The sequence below is a fragment of the Callithrix jacchus genome, chromosome 6, assembly GCF_049354715.1.
Source record: "Callithrix jacchus isolate 240 chromosome 6, calJac240_pri, whole genome shotgun sequence".
In the NCBI taxonomy this organism is placed as follows: Eukaryota; Metazoa; Chordata; class Mammalia; order Primates; family Cebidae; genus Callithrix; species Callithrix jacchus.
Window position 1 is genome coordinate 89,922,789 of NC_133507.1, and position 14,838 is coordinate 89,937,626.

The 14,838-nt window shown below is 32.3% G+C and overlaps 1 protein-coding gene across 4 annotated transcripts in view; it reads left to right on the plus strand.

Moving 5' to 3' along the window:
• Positions 1–14,838, plus strand: part of LRP1B (LDL receptor related protein 1B) — a 1,941,900-nt gene that overhangs the window by 1,687,249 nt on the left and 239,813 nt on the right. For all 4 annotated transcript variants that reach the window (XR_013518953.1, XM_078327882.1, XM_078327883.1 and 1 more), the window contains exons 57-59: positions 1,479–1,564; positions 6,673–6,795; positions 8,875–9,056. Coding sequence is in view for 3 of the 4 variants with exons in the window: in XM_078327882.1 (XP_078184008.1) it covers positions 1,479–1,564; positions 6,673–6,795; positions 8,875–9,056 (391 nt within the window). In the remaining variant the exon portion in view is untranslated. The remainder of the gene's footprint in view (positions 1–1,478; positions 1,565–6,672; positions 6,796–8,874; positions 9,057–14,838) is intronic.

Here is a 14,838-nt window from a genome sequence, read left to right on the forward strand (position 1 = left end):
GAAGAGGATATCTAACAAGAGTGACATAGTATATGTGGAAATGTGATGTCATACCTTTGGTATTACGTATTAATTTCAAAACTAAAAGACAAAGGGAGGAAAATAATGATTTCAAATAATTTTAAAATGACAATAACTCTAACAATAAATAATTTACAATAAAACCCACATTCAGTTATATGAAGTAATTACTAAGTGTATTTTTCTAATTTTTATCAACATTAAGTCTGTTCATTTGGCAAATAAGTTTATGAATGTGTCTTAGAAAAAAAGATGTTAAAATGTTTGAACACATTATTCATCAAATGGATCTAGGGTTATAACCACTGAAAATGTGGTCAAATTGACTTTGCATGACTTAGATATATATTTAAATAAACATAACAGAAAATATTTCTGAAATTATTTTCTTCAAGAAATCATTTTGTTTCCAAATAAATTCTGAAGAGAAAACCAAACACTAATGTTTTAGAGGATCTCCTGTGTATTGAACATGGTCAGCTCTTTATCATGCTCTGTCTTAGATTCTAAAACAAATAAGATACTAAAAGACATTGGACAAGCTGATAAGGAAAAAATAAGGACTATTAAAGCATTAAAAAACTAAGACTCGCGCCGGGCGCGGTGACTCACGCCTGTAATCCCAGCACTTTGGGGGGCCGTGGCAGGTTGATCACGAGGTCAGGAGATTGAGACCATCCTGGTCAACATGGTGAAACCCCGTCTCTACTAAAAATACAAAAAATTAGCTGGGCATGGTGGCGCGTGCCTGTAATCCCAGCTACTCAGGAGGCTGAGGCAGGAGAATTGCCTGAACCCAGGAGGCGGAGGTTGCGGTGAGCCCAGATCGCGCCATTGCACTCCAGCCTGGGTAACAAGAGCGAAACTCCATCTCAAAAAAAAAAAAAAAAAAAAAAAAAAAAAAAACTAACAGTCATGGAGAAAGGTAAAATTAATAAACAAATATTTTAGAACTTGGAGTTCAGAAATTATTTAAGACAAGCTCTCAGGCAAGTAAAAGAGTGTACATATGCAATGATACTCTTGGTCTTCACTGGGGTCATCCTGAGAGCATTAGACAGTTGATTATCAAGAAAAAAATTTCTGATCAAAATAATGTTTTCACTGTATTGCAGGTTTCTCAGGCAGGTAAGATTATCTATTTCTGCAATTCATGTAGACAATTAGATTTTAACAGCAGATATTTTCCACTGATTCCAAATAAACTATCTGAATGTCAAGAATCAGGGTAAGTAAGGGATGCACTTAGAATTTTCTAGATTTTCTGTACTGCTTGCATGCGTGCAGCCTTTTCATTCTACTGCCAAGTAGGTTCCTCTGTATGATTGTTTAAACCCTGAACCTACCAGATCAGCACTGCATTTGAAATCACATTGCTACTAAACTAAACTGAAATTATGCAGATGGTAGAACCATAAATATTTAAAGCCTAATACGTTCTTTGTGTTGGTGTTTAGATGAAGAACCTTTTTTAATTCTTGCTGATCATCATGAGATAAGGAAAATTAGCACTGATGGCTCCAACTACACACTTTTAAAACAGGTATGACACTCCCAAGATGACTCCGTAACATTTAACATGGGTACTCTTAGTGTGTGTTAGAGCTGTAGAACTACCTAGCTATTAGAATATGTGAAGCATACTTTTAGTTGTCAGGAAAAATATTTTCTTTGAAAATATTTAGTTAGTATCTGTTTTGCTACAAATTTATTTGTGCAATTGACACAAATATATGAAAACACGATCTAGAACAAGGGTGCCAAAATTAAGGTTATTTCTCATTTTTCTAGTATGTTTATTCCAGTTTTAAGTATAAATAAAGAACACCATTCCCATAGTGTATTTTCAGCAACATAAGGAAGATTTACTTAACTAAAAATATTTTTGCTACTCATTGATAGATTCCTCCATTGCTTTTTATGAGAGTTTCATTCATTTTCTTCAGGATTTAGTCTTAAATGTAAATATCTACTAGCTAGTAGGATGTTGACCCATCCTGACAGAGTTGGATTTTTTAGTCTTCCTCTATGTCACAGGTTAAAAATAAGCATTTCAGATAAAAATCCAGATTCCTGGCTACTCAGGAAAAAAATGTTTAGTAATGCAGGGCTTACATTCTTGATTGGTCAAAATCCAAGCTGTGTAGCAGGTGCTACATCGATTTAGAGACTTGATCTCCATTTCACCAGTGTTTTCAGACTTTCCATGTGCTGAAGATGTGTACTCTTGCCTTATCCTGAATAGCCATGAGGTTTACACCCTTGCTCTGAGTATGGAGTGTGCCACCAACATCCACCATATTATACTGCTTCTTTCTTTAATTTTTGATCTTACAAGACTGAGCAAAATATAAAATGTTTGTATGTTGTTTATACAAAAATTAACAAAAATTTAATTAAAATAGAATGCACAACTATTTCTTTAAAAACATAAATAATATAAGAGCAATACTTAAGGAGAAAACATATATATGAAGTATACATAACTGCTTCAAGATGGAAAGTTTTTGCTGCCCCGTTTCCTACTTTATCTAACTTAGTTTAATATATTTTTCCTGTATTTTTAAACATTTTCTTGTGTTTTTAAACTTACATCAAAATTGTAAATCTAAAAAAGTTGTCGGCCGGGCACAGTGGCTCACGTCTATAAACCCAGCACTTTGGAGGGCTGAGGCGGGTGGATCACGAGGTCAAGAGATTGAGGCCATCCTGGTCAACAAGGTGAAACCCTGTCTCTACTAGAAATACAAAACATTTGCTGGGCTTGGTGGCGCATGCTTGTAGTGCCAGCTAATTGGGAGGCTGAGGCAGGAGAATTGCTTGAACCCAGGAGGCGGAGGTTGTGGTGAGCCGAGATCCTGCCATTGCACTCCAGCCTGGGTAACAAGAGTAAAACTCTGTCTCAAAAAAAGAAAAAAAAAAAAGTTGTCTTTTTTGGGATATAACTTCACACCCCTTCTAGTTTTTTCTATAAATTCAAAGTTAGGTGCATCAGCCACTTATTTTCTGGTATAGTCTCAGGAACAAGGACATGTTTATTTTTTTCACTAGCTTATTGTTTTATATATACATATATACATAGCATTCTGATCATTTAGAATCTATGTCAGTTTAAAAGAATAAAGTTCTCCCTTTAGAATACTCTTATTTTTAAGCTCAGCTGAACCATAAGTTTGGCTAATATAGAACGATATTCGTTGTCTTCATGACAGAGCTATAATATAGCTTTGGTGATAGCTTCTTGCTTCATTTTCCAACCCTGTAGCTCAGGACATCTCTACCAGCATTCCTTTTGTTGTCTTTCACAGATAATGTGTTGTCAGAAATTGTTCTTAATGGAACAAAATGATTTTTTCCTCTATGCATCATTTAAGTCTATTTCACATAACAGAACCACTTTAATGCACACTTTAATACAGCTCTTTTCTCCTGGTGGTATCATTTTAGACTGTTGTCGGTCATTAGTACCTAAGTGGGGATGAGTGTCAGATGCTTTCTTAGTGCAGTACATATGGGTATAAAGAAGCAGTGAGGATGATGAAGATGCTTGTGAAGGATCTGAACACACCTGTGTATATGGGAAGCAATTGTTAATAGTGTCCATTGAATAAAGAAACAGAGACCCAAAGAACCCATGGAAAGCTTTCTGTCCAATTTTGCCTATGGGCTACTGGGAATATGTCATTTCTTTCAGGGAACATATTTTTACTCACAGTTTCATCACAGCATTACGGAAATTTTAAAGGAGTTCTAGACAGTAGAAACCATCATCTTTTTCCTGAAAGTCTGTCTACATATGCAAAATGAAACAGAACACAGAAGTAATTATCTCTGCGTATTTTCTCACAGCCAAAATAACTGAAAATACAATATCCTTGTCTTAACTATTTGGAACTTTTATATGTAGCTGATTAGGAAGAATGATTTATCCTAATATCACAAATTTTATTCTCTTTGTTGTAGTCAGTAACAATCTCATAATGTTTTATTGCATAAAATTATAACAACTGATGGAAATTGTTTTTGCCCTCTATATTCTACAACATAATTGTAGTAAGGTTAGCTATAACTTAAAGTGATATACTATATTTAGAACTGCACTTTAATGATGCACATTTTGGGAATGAAAATTAATCAAGTACCTTTCCAATATATTATCTAATTCAATTGGAACAGTGTCTTTATTCCAGTAAAATTGTGTACAGAAACAAAACAGAATTTCCTAAATTAATCATCTCCAACCAAAGGGTGCAAGTCTTTAGCTACGGAAATGAAATAAGCAAATCGGATTTTGATGAAACCAATTTTCGGCTCTGAAACTACTGGGATGACTCTAATTTTTAGACATGATTTTGACCATGCCCCTGGGTGTTTTAATGTTCCTTGCATATGATTCTGCAAAGAGGCCATTGCACTGTTTTCTGTGGGGATTAAGGGTAAAGCTGTAGAAAAATGACCAGCTTGGCTAGATAGATATGTTAGAATTTACAGCTTCAATTTTTCTGCATTTGCACCGTTAATTTATTTTATTGACTTGCTAAATTTGGAATTGGATTTTTATTATCTAAATTGATTATTGTAAAGAAGGAATAGGATAATTCTGCCATGACTGGGGATTGTGGTTATATTTTTGCTAAAGTTAGAGACAAGTTTATCTCTACTTTTTCTCTGTAAATCTCTCTAACTTAGCCACCGGAATTGCCAAGCCATCACAGAATCCTAACCTATTTACATTATTGCTCTGGAGAGAAAAACAGTTTACAGAAAGGATATTGTAAACTACTATTGAAATGAATTTACTAAGTCCTCTACAAACTTGTCTGGAACACATTCAATTTATATATTAGAATTTTGTCTTATTTTGCATACTTCCTACATATATATGATTATGTGCATTTACTTAAGGAGTTCTCCAGTTATAAGAATGTAAATGGATATTTAATGAATCTTATGAATCTGTGACTGAATATTAGTTACCCTTTTTTAGCACTTAATAGTCATTATTCATGATTTATAGTGTTGTCAGTAGGAAAGGTACTTGCATTTATTTATCTTGGCTTAGCAAGGAATTTGCACTAATTCATGTTATTGCCTTGCGTCTCTTGTTTATAACCTATATGGCATGAGATTTTGTAGGGTTAGGTTATTGCAGGTTGTCATTATAATCTGGACCTCAAGAAAATGAGATTGCTCATTTTAAGCCAAATAAAAGCATAATATTTGAACCTATAATTTTAACACTATTATTACTAAAATGTAACCCTGCTGTGAGAAGGGAAAATAAGCAGTATTTGCCAGAACCTCCTCTTATTTGCTTCTATACATAGAACACCCTTAGTCTTGAATGTCCTTGAAAAAAATATCTGAAGAGTAATCATTAGCCTTGGTTTGAATCTTACAAAGAATGATTTAAATCTAAGTTAGTTTTATTATTATCATCAGATTCTGAATTTTGAGACTAGATGTTAAAACTAACCTGAGAATTACTTTCCTCTTTCTCCCTCCTCCCCTAAACCAAACCAACCAAACAAAAAAACCCGTCTCTCAGAAGATGCTATCTTTACTCATAGGACTACAACTACTCGTAAATTTCCCTCTAAAACAATTTTGAGACATAGCATCAACTTTATGGTGAATATTGATGTAAGCAAGCTCTCCATAGATATAAGAACATGGCAGAGATCCCTTGAGTCTTTGCGAAATGTCTATAGCATTATTTTCTAAACAATAGAATGTATATATTAATAAATTATTTAGGCCTTAAAGTAGTAAATATACAATCTTTAACAATAAGCGAGAATTAAACTAATTTTAATAATTCTACAGTTAAAAAGATTCCTAGATCCTGAATGTACAGTCCTCAAATCAAATCAAATGTCAGAACTGACAAACCAAAAGCCTGTAGCATCCAGAAACCATCAATTCAATTTGTGTTCTGTTTTGCTACCTGCTAAAAAATGTGTAACCGCGAGTCTGAGGGGAGGCATTTTCTTACATTTTCACTATGTGCAATAAAAACATGTTGATTACCCAGTTTCTCCTTGGTCAAATACGAAACCAAAGTTGTAGCTTTTAAATTCTGATATCACACTGTTTGCTAAGAGTCCATCTGAAGCATGAAGAAAGGCAACTCTTTTATATTGTTGTTGGAACAAGAGCTTTAGGGGAAAGTAAAATTTCTTTACCTTCTTTTCTGACTCATCAGATGAATCAGTCCAAGAATTACCTTAATGAGATGATCTACCTTTTCAATGTAGATGTATGCTCTTTTCAGGCTCCTCAATGGAGCACATTATAATGACATAAATTTTATATTTTATAGTAACCTAAAGTGGAAATTTTAAACTTCATCTCCTTAAAAGAAGTTATATTTGTTTTCATATTACTATTTATTTAAACCACTATAATTATTTTGAAATTCTGTGGCCTAGGTGGAAAATATTTTCAAATTAATTGTATCTTTTAAATGTATGATGTGGGGAAAATGTAAGCATATGATACTTTTAATAAGGATTGGTAGCAAACACTATTTATTATAATAAATAGAACTATTGAGGCTCAAAGGAAGTCAATGATTCTTGTAAACTCCTAAAATATTTTATACTGATTTGTATTAACTATTATTTACAACATAGTCTTTTTTATTTTTAGGGATTAAACAACGTTATTGCTATAGACTTTGATTACAGGGAAGAATTCATCTATTGGATTGATTCTAGCCGACCCAATGGCAGTCGCATAAATAGAATGTGTTTAAATGGAAGTGACATTAAGGTAACTAGATATTATAATGATGGGATTGTTGGATATTATATCAGTATTATTGAATTGTATAGAAAATGTTATTTTATGACAATGATATTACTCATAAAATGCATTAGGTTGGTTTCAATTTCACATTTGTACAGTGTGATTAATGCTTTAAATATGAAATACAAGACATTTTATTCTTATGTTTTATTATAATACTATTACTTACAATAACATAAACATCAAATTGAGTAAATAAAATCTGGAACCTTATTCACAACCCTAGGAAATGAGATGGGTGCTTTCAGCTTGAATGATTAGTGCCTGCAATTCAGTTGTGTTGATATAAATAAAAGATGAAGTTGAGCCTAAAAATTTGTAATCGAGAAAGTTAAGTGTTAGAGTGGATTGAAATTATGATACTGTTAAAATGAATCAATTAGAGATTTAAATAATTTAATGCATTTGTGTAAAATCATAAATGTTCTGATTGCAAAGTAGCACAATTCTCTCACAGTTCTCTCATGTGTACAACCCATGTCATGTTTTGGATATAAGCAACTTGGTGCCATTTTATGTTATTGTGAGTTTTAAAACCAAATTATCAATACTGTATATGTGCACTAAAACATATTAGAAAAAAGTTTTAAATTCAAGTGAATTAAATGCATCAATAACTTTTTGTAGTCATCTATAGTATCATACATAATTCGTTTTTGATGAAAGGAATCCATTCTGAAAATATTAATGAGATCTTAAAGTGCACATGTGCAATGATGAAACAAATAGTAAACTGAGTTCAACTGATTTAAAGTAATTTATTTAATAATCATTTATATAATAAAAAAATCAGTATATAATAATGATAGGCAGATTGATTCTAGCCAATACAATGGTTAGATAGAACAAGTAAACAGATGAGTTTTTGTTTTTTAATTTATTTTACAATTGATTTAAAAATGGGGAAAGTTACATTACTCAAATTTGATCATATATTTTATTACAATGCTTTTAAATTTTTAATTACCTTTACATTTTTCGAACATACTTTACTATTTTTGAAAGCATATTATCTACTGCCTTGCCACTGCTATTGCATTACTACATTAAATCATGTCTTTACATAAGGTTATATAAAGATAAAATACTTCTTTTTTCCCTTAAATTTATTGATTCACTGATTTTCATTTAAATAGCATGCCAATTTTCCAAATATGAAATGTGGTGTGTAAAAGAAAAATAGATGTCTTGCATTTCAGTATAGGCAATTAATATCATTTATTTTTACAAATTTGCATATTGTCACCTTTATTTGCATTTTTATTATTGATGGCATTAGGGAAGAAAGACAAATTGAAGATTTTATTGGCATTTTATTGTCTTTACATAACTATTGACTTCTCTATAGTTTCAAGTTTCAATTATTTCTTTCATATATTTCTAAAAGTACTGGAAATTCAGAAATGCCAGATAAAAAATTATTGGTCATCTTATACACATTGTATTTGTACATGCAAGGACTATATGTCATATTATATTTGGTATATTCATGGATTAAAATTGATAGCAGCGGAATGTGTTTATTGTTACTTCCCCTTGGCTAGGTTCAAAATAGTGCATATTCTCTTGGTGTTTTCTTCTTTCCTTGTAGTCATCCAACTAGGGCAAGAGCAGTTGGAAGAGTGATGAATTCTACTGCTATCTCTCCCAAACTGGTTAAGGAAAAATAATATCTCTAAATTTTTGTGTATGTTTGTGTGTGAGAATTTTTTTCCAAATTTTAAGAGGATGAATAGGTAACTCTAACAAAAATGTGATCAACAAATGTGCAGCTGTCCAACCACTTTTTAAAAATTTTAAAAATTTTAAAAACTGAAAGCATTTTAAAATTTAAACCTATATGTAATTTCTAGGGACCTAATTACACATTAGGTAATTTCTCACGAGTAAGTAATTGTACTGCAGTCAATTATTCTCTTCTTATCTTAGTTCAATTCCTCACATTTAAATGGAAATCTGTATCTCTGTAAACATCAAGAAGCAATTGCTCACTTCTTATTCTAGGGATTTACACTGTTAATTTTTTAAATTCTTATTTTGTAGGTAGTTCATAACACAGCGGTCCCCAATGCACTTGCTGTCGATTGGATTGGAAAAAACCTCTATTGGTCTGACACAGAAAAAAGGATCATTGAAGTATCCAAACTCAATGGCTTGTACCCTACTATACTCGTTAGCAAAAGGCTGAAGTTTCCCAGGGACTTGTCTTTAGATCCACAAGCTGGGTTCGTAACAACTATTTAAAAATCTTAAAGATAAAGACTGTGAATTACATTCATAGTGGTAAATCTAGTTCTATAAGTCATAAACATGAAAATCCAACCTAACTTGTAAACCTAACTAGAAAGTTGCTTTATATGTTATGTTTTAAGAAATAATGGCCAGATGTACTAAATTTGGTCATTGTCTCTATTAATTCTTAATTATGTGAATATTTCAATTTTTTTGATATATATCAGAAAATATTTATTTTTGATTGCTGGGTATGGTGGTTCATACCTGTAATCCCAGAACTTTGGGCAGCCGAGGTGGGTGGATCACTTGAGGCCAGAAGTTCAAGACCAGCCTGACCAACATGGTGAAAACCCATCTCTACTAAAAATACAAAAACAAGCCAGGCATGGTGGCATGCACCTGTAATCCCAACCATATGGGAGACTGAGGCATGTGAATCGCTTGAGCCCAGATGAAGAGGTTGCAGTAAGTCAATATCATGCCACTGCATTCCAGTCTGGGCAACAGAGTGAGACTGTGTCTCCAAAAATACGTATTACATGTAAATAACAATATGTATATTTAAGCGTGCTAACAATTTTTTTTCTTCACAATCAATATGGCTGGTTTAGCTTCTCATTTTATACTAATCAAGATGCTTCACTTTCTAATGAAAAAAACATTACCTGTTTGATAATAGCAGTCTGTGGACTTTTCTATTTATGAAGCAAAAACTGTGTCTTATTCTGGTGAATGCAGCTGAATCTATTAATAGCTTTAAGTTTTATTTCTCCCAGGTTACAGTTATTACTCCATAACTGAAAGCATTCTTAAGTTATCATCAACATAAACCCATCCATTAAAAGTGTCAATTAAAATAGTAAAGTGCAAAATTATTATAGATACTATAAAAGACTTACTTGATTTCATTTTTGGATATTTTCAACAAGAAGAACAGTCTCTCTAGGGAAAGAACAGACACACAAAAGAGGTGGCACATCCAACAAATTACAAGAAACATATGCAGTTAGAATAGATTAAGCATATGTACCAGTTCACTTTAAAGAGTGAAGGACATCTAGGAATAATTCAGGAAAGAAACACAATGAAAACAAATAAGAAACATTACAAGGCTTCTGTCTTGGGCTAACAGGTAAATGGAAGAATGGTCCCCAGAATATGGGAACACAGGAAAAGAGAAAATACAAGACAGGGAAAGATCAATTTGTAGATCTCTTGGGATTGGAAGTTCCCAAATAACAATAATAATAATAATAATAATCATCAATGAATATGGCTACCATTTCTAGCATTTTATGAGTTTGGAAACTTTCTCAGTTTATCTCTTGAGATGCACGTACTGTTTATCCAGAGTCTCTGAGAAACAGAATTATTTGTATTATTTTCCTTATATTTTAGATAGGCACATTTAGCCTCGAACTGTCTAAGTGACTTTCTTAGAATCGTTTAGGTGATAAAATATTACCCTGGGAATTTAATTCCGTTTTCAGGCTTTAGTCCCAGATTTTTCCTATTACATCATGTCAGAGTTTTCAGTAAGAAAATAATCACGGATCATAAACATGTTTTGCAAAAGCCATCTGAAAAATCTGAAAAAGAGATAAAGGGAAAAAAGAACCCCAAATCCTATAGTTCCTTCCATTTTAACAATTATCTTTTTTAAAAGATTAAAAATTAGGATAGGTCAGGTCTGGGTGCAGTGGCTTACGCCTGTAATCCCAGCACTTAGGGAGGCCAAGGCAGGCAGATCATATGAGGTCAGGAGTTGGAGACCAGCCTGGCCAACATAGTGAAACCCTATCTCTGGTAATAATACAAAATTAGCCAGCTGTGGTGATGCAGGCCTATAATCCTAACTACCTGGGAGGCTGGGACATAAGAATCACATGAATTCAGGAGGTGGAGGTTGCAGTGAGCCCAGATTGTGCCACTACACTCCAGCCTAGGTGACAGAGTAAGACTCTGTCTCAAAATAAAATAATATTAGTATAGGTGATAAAAGTTTTTTAGAGGTGAAAAAAGCTGCCTAAGTTGTTACAAGGATGCCTACTTTAAAAGGCATATTTTCATTTATTCTCCTTTACTAATAGTCTGACAATAGTCCATTAGAGGCCAGGCACAGTGGTCCACACCTGTAATGCCAGCACTTTGGGAGGCCAAGGAGGGCGAATCACCTGAGATTGGGAGTTCAGGACCAGCCTAACCAACAAGGTGTAACCCTGTCTCTACTAAAAATAAAAAAGGTTAGCAGGGCAAGGTGACACAGGCTTGTAATCTCAGCTACTCAAGAGGCTGAGGCGGGAGAATTACTTGAACTGGGGAGGTGGAGGTTGCAGTGAGCCAAGAGTGCGTCACTTTACTCCAGCCTGGGCAGCAGAGTGAGACTCTGTCTCACAAAAGAAAAAATAAAAAAAAAGGCTGTTATGAAATCCACAAGGAAATAGTAGGTCCTATTTTGAATTGAAATACATATTAATGAAAATATATGAAAGATACTCAGTATTTGTATCCATTATTACCAATATGGATAATGATAATGCAAATAAATTTAGAAAGACACATTTTACTCTTCTGTGTCCTAATATTTTAGAATGCCCTTCGGCTTTTTCTATAGTTGGAATAATTACCAATTTTACCAAGACCATCAGAAATATTACTTCCTCTCTAAAACATTTTCAAATTGTGTCTAAGTGGTCACCACATGTCGAGCATTTATCATTATATGCCTGTTTTTAGTTGAAATCTCTTTCTCTCTATCTGGAAAGCAACTTTCTTGAGTACCAAGGTCATGTCTTAATTAATTTTTGTGCCTAACACAGAGACAGTTAAATTCACTGTTGAAGAAAAATAATAAATGAGTAACTAGATGTACACAGAGAATAAGGTTATAGCTACAGAGACTTGGGCCTGCACCTATGCACAAACCAATACATTCATATGATAATAACCTGCATGTTTCAAAGAGAAGAGTCATAAGGGAACTTTTGTTGTGATGGAATGAAAGGCAGACCAAGATGAAAATTCAGTTTCTGATTTCTGTGGAGGAACATAGAAATATTTCATTAAACTATACATTCACATAAGAAAAAGTTTTTTTAACCAGTTTTTTAAATCTATCCAAACAGCTCATTTCAGCATTCTCATATTCAGGCAAAACACACAGGGAAAGAATATAAATGATTAATTTTATAATCCAAAGTCAGAAATAATTGCAGGTGGAAGGAATAAATTTCTTCAAATTTAACACTTGAATTCAGGAAAAAATAGTGAAAGCTGAGAAAGACTTCTATTTAATCAACTTTATAGAAATACAATGTATAATATTAAACCATAAAAGACATTCTCAGAATCACAGAGGCCTATTGATATGGTACAAGCAGACATTGTTTTCTGTGTTTATACTTCATTATATCTTCTTACAGAATAAGTACTATTTGGGGTTGAAATTTTACATATGTGATTAGGGTAAACATTGCATATTATCTGGGTGCAATTTAGAACTTTTGACATTTTTACTGTAGTTATCATTTTCAGCTTTAATTATTTATAATAAAATTTTACATAGGTAATTTTTAAAGGTTTCATTTCAGAAGTTAAACTTACCTTTATGTTTAGCACAGTCTTATTGACAAATTTGAAAAAAATATATAGCAATGGGGCATAAGTATGCAAAGAAAATGATATTTAGCCATCAGAAGTTAGCTACCTCGTACTGAGAGACAAAATAAGTCCTGTATTTATGAAGGCTCATGCTTACCTGAGTACAGTTGAACAACACTTTCCTTCAGTGCAGTAGAGTATTTTCATAATATTCTTCTGGTTGATGAGTACTTTTAAATAGACAAATCACATAATAACTTACATAAAATCAAGGCAAATCATGTCCAAATATACATACAATCCAGATGCAATAGATAGTTTAGTAGGAGAATTTTTACCAAACTAAAAATATATTAATATGCATATTTCATATTTAAGTCAGATAAAATAATAATAGCTAATATTGCTGAACACTTATTGCTACATACTTATCAATGTTCTAAGTTTGTTTCACATATTCTCTGATTTAAAACTCACAGTGACCCTTTGAGAAGAAACTGTAATTGTTTCTTTTGGACAGAAGGCAATCCAAGCTCAGGGAGGCTAATTAAAGCTCCTAGGTTCACATAACTAGTAATGAGAAGACCTGGGATCTGAGCCCATGTAATCTGTTTTTAGGGTTTTTTTTTTTTGCTTAAAATACTATATAGTGCTTGGTTAGAAGAGGAGCAGGTCTACAAATTTAGAAACCTGAGTCCTTGTTCCAAGTTTCCCCATCATAATAAACAAAAGACATAACCTTTTACATTCTCAGTTATCACTTTGTTTATCCGTGAAAACTTTAAGCTATATGATCTTCAATATTCTCAATAACAGAATTAAAATCCTCAATTAAGTTATACTTTATCCTAAAATCTGAAAGAAGTGAAACTTCATTTTTCTCAAGAAATTTATAAGGCGGTTATGAAAATAAGTTGTTTTTTTCCATAGAAGTATTTGTAAGCACAACAGTTTTTCATGCCTTCCTCCAACTAAGTAAAATTATCATTCACTTTTTCATACTTCCATAGTAAAATAATTTCAAAAGTGAAAATATGAGACTATAATGAAAAACTCTGGTTAAAGCTAAATTTCACACAATTCAGTAGTGGGGAATAATTTAGAGAAGTATATTTGGACCCAGTAAGAGAGAGCTTTCATTTGAGGGAGAGAATTTCAGTTCTGGAACTCTTACCAGACTTATTGAGAATGATGTAACAAATGCTGGACTTCATGAAATACTATGCTTTTTTTTCTTCCTGTTGTCTTGGTTTACGATGATGGTAAGATTACCAGATGAAAAATTACAAATTACAAAGGAAAATTTAAAATTTCAATTACATGGAAGTTAGACCATTTGAAATTTGTAGTTTACTTAATAATTTAAGAAACATTATTATTCACATCCAATATTTTACAACACTTTTATTGATAGAATCATCATATTTATGATCAAATTTAATGGAGAAAACCTCTTTTCACTTTTCGAATATTGAAATTGCAAGTACGATTACATATTTGAGTAGCTAACTAGAACTGTGAAGATGCTCTCTAATTACACCAATTTAGATTTGTTATTTTTTATGTTACAGAAGTCATTGAAATATTACTTTTAAATTATTATTTTCTTATATGGAATTCTTAAAAATAAAACATGGCATATAGAAGCACAAATAAATTTAATCATATTTAACATGTGAGAGAAGCTGGAATAAATATATTACATTTTAGAGAAACATAAAATTAATATATTAGTGTTCCTGAGATTTAAGGTCAGAAAGGCAAAAAGAACTGTTCTGATTCATTTCAACAAGGTAAACCATCTTTTTATTTTTAATTCTTTCGGATTTAGTTTCTTCCTTTGTATCTCCTCTGTCATTATCCCTAGTATAGACAAGGTACTTCTCCGTAAATTTAGTATAAATGAATGAATTGTATGTTTTCCTGGAAGATGTATTTCACTGACTTGTGTTCACTTTACAAAAGAAAAATATACCAAAAATAATTCAAGATTTTAAAAAGCATAGCATCATTTTTTGAGGGGGCTTAGGATCTATTATTACTTGATAATTTGAGATTTTCAAAGTATGTTTATAGCTAATATGTATAAACACTGGGTAGGAATTCCAGTATCGCCCTATGTGAACTTGACTTGGTACTTCCAGACCCAAGTTTATTTTACATTTTGACATT